We start from the raw sequence: 9,253 nt of genomic DNA on the forward strand, positions 1-9,253 counted from the left end.
TTTTGTTGATAATTTTGGACTCAGCATCATCAAATTAGCCAATTCTAGGCATTTTTTGCAGAAGATGCAGGGGCTGTGTAACCATCAGAGAAAATCTCGGGATGATTTCTATTCACACCGAAGATGTTTGCAGCGACTTTCCCTGCAGACTCCCAGAAATGGTGTCCGAGTCCAGCAGCTCGACCACGCTGTACGGAGAGCAGTCCTCCAATCCGAGCTTCCCACAAGCCCATCCGCAGAAACCCTTCTCCAGATCCCTGACCGACAGCCACCATTCGCTGAAGGCCCAGGACACCTGCGCCACAGCCGAATACAAGCCCAGCGACAGCGACAGAGCCACGATGAGCCCGGGGTAGAAGATGATGAGGAACGGGCAGACCGTGATTTTATGGCAGAACGTCCGCTCCTCGTTGTACACCAGGAATATATTGTACCAAGTGAGAGTACCGTAGTAAAACGAGGTGATGAAGGACAGGACGAAGATGACGGGAGCGCAGGAGAGGCTCCACAGGACGACGTGGGGACCCTGAGAAAGCCCAAAACCGCACGAGCGGCTCGATCCCTCGCGAGCATCACATTCGGCATCCAGACGCTCCTTTGACCTGGCCATCTCTTGCAGCTCTCTCTCTGTGAGCGTGACGTGAATGTCCACCATCTGACCTTTCTTCCTTCCGCGTGTGATGGTCCCGGTGAGCGTCACGTAGCGGCTGTCTGGAGGCACGGCCCAACCTGATGAAGCCAAGACATTTCATTTAGGATGAGACAAAATCCGGAGTGCTGCGGTATTTTTAATGCATTCCTCATATGTGACCCTGGAGCACAAAACCAGTCTTAAGTCGCTGGGGTATATTTGTAGCAATAGTCAAAAATACATTGTATGGGTCAAAATGATCAATTTTTCTTTTATGACAAATGTCATTAGGATATTAAAGTATTAATACACTACCTGGCCAAAAAAAGTTGCCGTCTGAATTTAAATTAGCAAATACTTAAGATTTTAGGATTGGATCATTCTTACAGTGATTAATATATTTCTGGCATGTTCTATGTTTGGCAACAGTACCCATGGACATATCCCAGGATGACAATGTCAAGATTCATCAGCCTCAATCTGTGAAAGATTGGCCGCCACAGAGTCCTGGCCTTAACCCTATTAAAAGTCTTTGGGATGGGCCTGTCCAAAAAAGGTTGCACACACTAATATTTAGCCACCATTTTTTGGGCCACTTTTAGATTTGATAATATTTGCTTTCATTGTGCCACTGTTTTGACAATGTTATGCAACATCACAACATTTGTCCTGTGCAATACATAGGGGTGTGCGATATTGACAAAAAATAATATCTCGATATTTTCTGGGATTTTATCGATAACGATAATTAGACAATATTTTGCTCAGTGTGTTATTGTGCTGGTATCTTTAGGACTACCGTGGACAGCTGACTCCTAAAGTTTTGGCTGTTACCAAGAAAATTAAATCAGTATCAATTCATCTTTGCAATGCAGAGGAAACACTGAAGTGGCATTTAGATGCATTAAATTTACACACTGTTTAATACAAGACATGAATGCATTTAACCTGCGATTACAAATGAATAAATAATGTTTTGATATATTAAACATAAAACGTTGAATACTGATATTTGAAATTATTTAAATAATAAAAGATACTTTGAGTGTGAAATTAAAACCGCCAGTAGGTGGCAGCAAGTCACTGTTAATGAGTGATTCATTGCGATTGAACCGAATCATTTAAACGGTTGATTCATTCAGGAACGAAACACCGTCATGTTGCTCAGAGACGCAAAACAGCATTGTGGCTGTGTTTGAAATTATTTTTGTTGTCGAAATAGCACAAAAACAGGAAATATGGCATCTAAAACGTAAGTTTCTTAATTCACTTCCAGTTTATTGAACTGTTGTAAAACAAATCAATATCACATTTGTAATCATGGCCATTTTTTGGAGAAAAACGGCACTCTTCATGTGAAATTGATTAACTATAAGAAGTGGTAAAAATGTCTTGAATTTGTGATCATTCTAAATGCATTTTAATGAATCATGCAGTGAAAGAACGCACTCTAAATGCATGCGCACGCGCACTAGTCTAGACTTTACGTAATGTATGCCTGGCTCTGTAGGGGTGTATTGAATGGTTTTTGCAAAATATTCGATAATGTCTAATCGCACATCGTTAAATCAACAATTACGATATTATCGCAGACGATATATATCGCACACCCCTAGCAAAACATATTACACATGGGATTGTGCAATACACTTTCTACTGCTTATTTATTTATTTATCTATCTATCTATTTTTGCCGCTATGTCAAGTTGCTTGTTGTGTGTTACTTTTATTCTGTGTTTTGTATTTTGCTTGAGTTGCACTGAATTTCGTTGTAATGACAATAAAGGCATTCTGATTCTGAACATTTATTTCCATAAAGAATTACGTTCATTTTTGCCCGAGATCTTGTATGGATAATGGGAGTCAAACCACCAGACCTCCAGTAGGGTTAAGCTCAGGACTCTGTGGTGGCAAATTCATACATGAAAATGATTCCTCATGCTCGTTGAACCACTGTTTCACAAACTGAGGCTGATGAACCTTGACACGGTCATCCTGGAATCTGTACATGGGTATGACTTCTGACAAAGCTACGCACGGCATCAGTTAGGGTTAAATGAATTGTTGCAAAACATGCCAGAAACATATTAATCACTGCAATAATGATTAAATCCTAGACTCTTCAGTATTTGCTTACTTAATTTCAAATGGTGACTTTTTTTTTTTTGGTCAGGCATTGTATATATTGTTTATTGATTTATAATTTGGAACCAAACTGACTTATTTTTTTGTGAGCGTAACTGATTTTGATATTTTTTTGTGAGCGTAACTGATTTTGATATTTTGTTTTGTAATGGAAAGACATTGCGAAGTGGCTTATGTGTCCAAATACTTTTCTTACTAGATCGCATGCTTCACCTTCACTGCTGGGGCTGTTCAGAAACGTAGCTCCCTCTTCAGAGTTCCTCTCTCCACCCTCACTATCTCCTCCATGGTCTTCACCAGCGGCTCTCTCTGGATCAGAGCGGTAGACGATGATGGACTCCGGCCGGTGTTCTCGCTTTCTCCTCTTCCTTCGAGTGCTAGTGCCGCTGCTTCCTTCATCCACCTGCCCTTCAGAGACCTCTGACCTTACAGACTCCAGCTGAGGGCTGTCAGACCTGAGCTGCTCCATGTTAGTGTCTCACAAGCTTTGGAAGGAGCTACAACTTCAGCGAGACTGGAGAAGGCTATTTACTCCATCCAAACATGACAAGCCTGTGGGAATGAGAGAGAAACATGATGCACAGTTGATATTTGGCATGCATTCACTCAAACAGGAAAATAAGGAAAACATTACATTATTTTGCCTGACTTGAACTAACAGGTAAATTATATAAATGTATACAAGAGAGTTTATAAGGAGTATATTAATTATGAGGCAAGATATCCCATATTTTTTCTAAATCATACATACTGTATATTCACTGTGTAACAGCAGGTTCACATGGTGACAACATGCCCCACTATAGAGGTCAACGTGCATTAAATGAAGTTTTAATGCTTTTACTGAGCAATAATAGCAGACATGTTTCAGTGTTGTTACGGTTAATTAAAAATGTTAAAGAAATGTGTTAACTGAAATAAAGCTAAAGTAAAATTAGAAATAGAAATAGAACTTGGAATTAATTTGAAAATGAAGAATTAATCAGAAAAGGTACGGTTGAAGTGCTAAAATTACTAAAACTGACATAAAAATAAATGATTAGTATTAACAGTATTAAAGCTTCATATAAATATTAAAAACAAACAAAAATGATAAAAGCACATACAAAAACTAAAATTTAAAATGTTTAGGAATTAATTAGAATTAATTAGAAAATTAAGAATTACATAGACAAGTTTAGGTTGAAGCACTACAATTACTAAAACTGTAATAAAATAAATTCAAGTTAAATAGAAATATTTATATAACAAATATAAATAAAAATGCAAAAGCACATAAAATTAGATATGTGACAACTAACTAAAATTAAACTAAGTTTAGGTAAGTTCTAAAATTATTAAAACTGAAATAAAGTTAAATTAAAGTTAAAAGGAAAAAATAAACTAATGAAAATGACACAAGTACTAATTAGAAATGTTGCCTTGGCAGCTAACTGGAATAAAATAAGTTTAGGTTGAAGTAATAAAATGACTAAAACTGAAATAAAGATAATAGAATTATTAAAAAAAAAAAACTAATAAAAGTAACAACAACACAACAAAATTGCTAATGCACATAACAATAAAAAAAAAATCAAAATGAGCATCACAAAATGACTAAAACTTAACCAGGAATTGAAATGAAAACTGAAAATATAAAAATAAAACCTAATTTAAAATATGAATAAATGCTAAAAAGTATATAAAAATAACACTGACATGTACAATAGCTTTTGTGCAGCCAACAACACCCTTCCTTTCATTCAGCTCTATTGTCAGAGAAACAAAGACATACAGGAGACACATGAGTCAGAAGACGGTGTTTAATAAAACAGCATATGAAACTAAAACCCTTCATCTGAACCCCTCTGAGATGAGTGTTTATTTTGAGCCAGTGTTCTGTAATGCCTGAGAGCCAGGCGGAGGCTGTTTTTCTCTCAGCTGATCCGCTCTGGGTTTAATCACACCCAAACCAGGCTCTACTGTAACACGTCTTATTCACAACCACCAGAAGCTCCTGCTTAAGTCATAAGAACTGCATTCTTACCTACCAGATGCAAATGCACGAAAGAACAGCTGTGAAAACTCTTGCGATGAAATGCTTAGCTGGGTTTGCTGTCTAAACGCAGCCGCCATGCAGATGCGCCTGGGCCACGATGAACGCAAGCCCCGCCCACTGAATCTGCAACGTCTGTCCCGTCCAATCAGACGACGATAAATCCTCCTCTACAGTACAACCAATGACAGTCCAGTGAACTACTTTTATCCTCATCGATATTTTATTCTAAATATTTATTTTTAAATAGCATTTTCTGCGTATTTGTGTATATGCTTCTGTCTGTATAATATTAAATATTTATATTTATTTTAATAAAATAAATGCGTATTTAGTAAAATAATTAATTAATAAATGTAAGTAAAAATGTACATAAAATGTTGCGAATAAAAAGTTTTGTTACTGACTGAACATGGTCAAATCGTTTTAATTATTTATTCATAAAACAAGTAACGACTCGTCTTATGACGCGCTAACCAACTACTTAATTTATTTACTTTTAATATCGTATTTAGCAAATGCCATATTTATTATTTAATTTATTTGAAAATTATAATTTTTTATTCTGATAAAATATTAGGTAACCGCGTATGTCGTCATTAATAGCTTATTTAGCAAATGCCATAGTTATGATTTCATTTATTTGAAAATTATTATTTTTTATTCTGATAAAATATTAGGTAACCGCGTATGTCGTCATTAATAGCTTATTTAGCAAATGCCATAGTTATGATTTCATTTATTTGAAAATTATTATTTTTTATTCTGATAAAATATTAGGTAACCGCGTATGTCGTCATTAATATATTATTTAGCAAATGCCATATTTATGATTTAATTTATTTGAAAATTATTCTGATAAAATATTAGGTAACCGCGTATGTCGTCATTAATATCTTATTTAGCAAATGCCATATTTATGATTTAATTTTTTGAAAATTATTTTTTATTCTGATAAAAGATTATGTAACCGCGTATGTCGTCATTAATATCTTATTTAGCAAATGCCATATTTATGATTTAATTTTTTGAAAATTATTTTTTATTCTGATAAAAGATTATGTAACCGCGTATGTCGTCATTAATATCTTATTTAGCAAATGCCATATTTATGATTGAATTTTTTTGAAAATTATTCTGATAAAAGATTAGGTAACCGTCAGTTAACGTAACGTCAAAATCTCGCGAAGTAACGGACGCTGTAACTGACGCGCACGAGCTCTGTTTAAAACGCGTCAAAACGCACAGTATTCGCCTTTCAACTGCATATTTGAGTTATACAACATCGTAAGATTGGAAAATAGATCTATTTACGTGATCCGTGTGCTATTTGTGAGTGTTTTGAATGGAGGAGCAGACGGTAAATCAACTGGACAACCTGCTGCTTCAGTTAGGTGATTGTGAACGCTTCATTTCATAATTTGTTTACATATTCTGACACGTTTAACTTGATATTTACTGTATACTGTAATACATAAACAGGTATAGAAACACGAGAGCTTGCTCAGAAGAAGGATGACCTCAAACAACAAATACAAAGTACGTTTTTAAAACACGAAATATAAAAAGTTCTCCTAATTGAAGAATCACTGTCATAATTTGCTCTGTCTGTTGTGTTTTTAGTTTGCGAGTCCAACATTCAAGAGAAGAAGGATTACTTTAACACAACTCACAAGATCCTCAGCAAACTCAGTGAGGAGACCCAGCAAAAACAAAACACTTGGAAGTTCATCAGAGAAAACACTAAGAAGTACGGCAAAGTGTGAGGCTGACAATGTGTTTATTTTCAAGTCTCAAACCGAGTATAATATAAATATAAATGTTCTGATATCAGTCTCCAGCGAACAGGACATCTGCTGCTTCAGTATGAAAAGACACTGGAAGCTGAGCTAGAGAAGAGACAGGACAGCTATAATCAAGACATGTAGGTCAAGCCTGACATATGAAGTAATAGTCATAAAAATATGTCTTTTTCAAATGGAACAGTTTATTGAACCTTTAGACAAAATATGAAAAAGTCTGCATATGTGTGTTTTCTCTTGAGCATCATATTTGGTACATCAAGCTTTTATTGCTCATATAGTCTAATATAGTTAGACGAACCGGTTTTGATTGCTTCTATTGTCCTCATTTGTAAGTCGCTTTGGATAAAAGCGTCTGCTAAATGACTAAATGTAAATATAGTGAGAATATGGAGGAAAAACAACTCAAGAGGCCCAAACTTGGGGGGAAAAAAATGCAATTTGGTGCAGATGCTAATATTTATATGGCCGGAAATTACGGTGGCCGAGAAGTGCAAAGCAAATCACAATTCTGAAAACAAAATAACAAATTACAAACGCAAATGCAAGTCTAAAAAACAAAATAACAATTCAGAAAACACAACAACAATTCAGAAAACATTATAACAAGTCAGAAAACACAATGACAGATGGATAAGCGTGTGTCATTGGCTTTTTGACGCGATCGACCCGTGTTCAATCCCACCTTTTGCCGAACTTTTTTTTCCTCCCTTTTCAAAACTCGGATCACATCGTAAAGACATTTATTTTCAATAAAAATTAAGGAAATAATCAAAAAGTTGAAAATAAAGTATCGGGTAGGGTTAGGGTACCAATGGCGCTGTCTCAAACTATACTTACCTCTTCCGGTTTGTCTGATTTGTCGTTGTGTTTTCTGACTTGTTCATTTGTTTTCGGATTTGTCATTGTGTTTTCTGACTTGTTATAGTGTTTTCTGAATTGTTGTTGTGTTTTCTGAATTGTTATTTTGTTTTTTAGACTTGCATTTGCGTTTGTAATTTGTTATTTTGTTTTCAGAATTGTGATTTGTTTTGCACTTCTCGGCCACCGTAGGAAATTCTGAAGCTTGTAATGTAAATCGATGAGATCTTTATAACAATATAGCAGATACTTACATAAAATGATATAAATACCAGTTATCTCACTATATTTCCCACTAATATGTTGTACTAATAAGATGATATTTACAGTAAGTGCAAGCATGTAGATTGTGTGCAACAGGTTTTTCAGCAATCACGTGTATGGAAAATCACATATCAAATATGATACAGTAGGCTTTAAAGGGTTAAAGATGCTTGGTCTTTGAAGGAAAATCTTCCAGGAGAGAATGGAGAGCTACAGGAACGTGTTTCAGCAGTATAAGGATCGATACTGTCAGAACTCACTGGCTCAAAAACTGCTGAAGATTCAAGCCGAGAATGAGGAAATCGAGAGGAGAATCAGAGCAACGGAAGAACAGATATCGGAGAAAGAGAGAGAACTGGTGGCAGCACTGGGTAATTCAACCTGTTTCCTCCTCAAGTATATCCAAAAAATGAAAAATTAGTTCCAAAACACATAAATAATGTGTTTTTTTAAATGTATTTACATGTCTTTTAATACAGATCTTGTGTTTTGATAGGTGAAGATGAGCCAGTCACTAATGCTGCTGACAGCATCAGGTATTTTATCTTCACAGCAGATTTGTTTTTTTTTGTCAGGTTAGTGGCTATCTTTTAATTAACATTCTCTGCTATGAAAATAGTAAGTGTCAAGACAATGACGTCCCACAAACTGAAAACAGGGAGTCATTTGATGAAATGGACCCTCATCAAGACCCCATAATGCAGGTACTGTACTTCTGCTGTTCACTGCAGCTACATCTACTTGAAGGATTGAGAAATATTCAAACTTCTATTGAAAAGTGAATATGTTGAGACAAGGCATTGTGAATTCTGTAACCTCTAGAGGCCTGAAGAATATGCAGAGGAGCACATGGCTGCTGAAGGTCCTTCTGAGGAAAATAAGGATAAAACAGCAGAAAGTGAATCTCAAACCGACACATTTCGCCACGGCCTATGGACAAAGACTGAAACTGGAGAAGGTAAACACCAGCAAATATTAATATATTGAGAGTATCACAAAATAAACCCCAATGAGCACACACACTGACCAATAACAATCCTTTCCTTTTAGATCAAATGCAAGAAGGTGATCAGAAGCAGTCAGAGGAGGTGAATGAACTGGTACAGTTGAAACACAACTGATTTTAAAGGGGTCATATGATGCTGCTAAAAAGAACATTATTTTGTGTATTTGGTGTAATGAAATGTGTTTATGCGGTTTAAGGTTGAAAAAACACATTATTTTCCACATACTGTACATTATTGTTTCTCCTCTATGCCCCGCCTTTCTGAAATGCGTCGATTTTTACAAAGCTCATCGGTCTGAAAAGCGAGGTGTGCTGTGATTGGCCAGCTATCCAGTGCGTTGTGATTGGCCGAATACCTCAAGCGTGTGACGGAAATGTTATGCCCCTCACCATACTTTGATGCTCTGTCCGGCCGGGGCGACGAGACAAAAACATGAAAACCCATTATAAACGAGGCATTCGTTGCATCCAGTGGGGACATAATTACGGATTATAATGACTTATACTGT

At 36.1% G+C, this 9,253-nt stretch overlaps 2 protein-coding genes across 6 annotated transcripts in view; one reads left to right on the plus strand and one right to left on the minus strand.

The window, feature by feature from the left end:
• tmem169b (transmembrane protein 169b) lies at positions 1-4,896 on the minus strand. Of its 4 annotated transcripts, none has more exons than XM_016454419.1 (3): positions 4,807-4,896; positions 2,990-3,328; positions 1-729 (listed from the first exon to the last, which is right to left on the minus strand). In XM_016454419.1, exons 2-3 carry the CDS (start codon positions 3,243-3,245, stop codon positions 113-115), a joined length of 873 nt encoding a protein of 290 aa, XP_016309905.1. In that variant the 5' UTR covers positions 3,246-3,328; positions 4,807-4,896; the 3' UTR covers positions 1-112. The 4 variants fall into 4 exon arrangements, with proteins under 4 accessions (XP_016309905.1, XP_016309920.1, XP_016309897.1 ...); XM_016454434.1 differs by having other exon boundaries at positions 1-711; positions 4,803-4,896; XM_016454411.1 differs by having other exon boundaries at positions 4,803-4,896.
• A 1,103-nt stretch (positions 4,897-5,999) lies between these two features.
• The window catches only part of LOC107663998 (myb-like protein V), a 7,140-nt gene continuing 3,886 nt past the window's right edge, over positions 6,000-9,253 (plus strand). Inside the window, exons 1-9 of one of the 2 annotated variants that reach the window (XM_016454445.1) lie at positions 6,000-6,205; positions 6,294-6,350; positions 6,435-6,561; positions 6,646-6,735; positions 7,922-8,109; positions 8,235-8,274; positions 8,358-8,442; positions 8,561-8,696; positions 8,789-8,838. In XM_016454445.1, the coding sequence (XP_016309931.1) occupies positions 6,157-6,205; positions 6,294-6,350; positions 6,435-6,561; positions 6,646-6,735; positions 7,922-8,109; positions 8,235-8,274; positions 8,358-8,442; positions 8,561-8,696; positions 8,789-8,838 (822 nt within the window). In that variant the 5' untranslated portion in view covers positions 6,000-6,156. The remainder of the gene's footprint in view (positions 6,206-6,293; positions 6,351-6,434; positions 6,562-6,645; positions 6,736-7,921; positions 8,110-8,234; positions 8,275-8,357; positions 8,443-8,560; positions 8,697-8,788; positions 8,839-9,253) is intronic. The other variant, XM_016454450.1, reaches the window with a different exon arrangement.

Source organism: Sinocyclocheilus anshuiensis, unplaced genomic scaffold, assembly GCF_001515605.1.
Source record: "Sinocyclocheilus anshuiensis isolate Anshui unplaced genomic scaffold, SAMN03320099.WGS_v1.1 scaffold81, whole genome shotgun sequence".
In the NCBI taxonomy this organism is placed as follows: Eukaryota; Metazoa; Chordata; class Actinopteri; order Cypriniformes; family Cyprinidae; genus Sinocyclocheilus; species Sinocyclocheilus anshuiensis.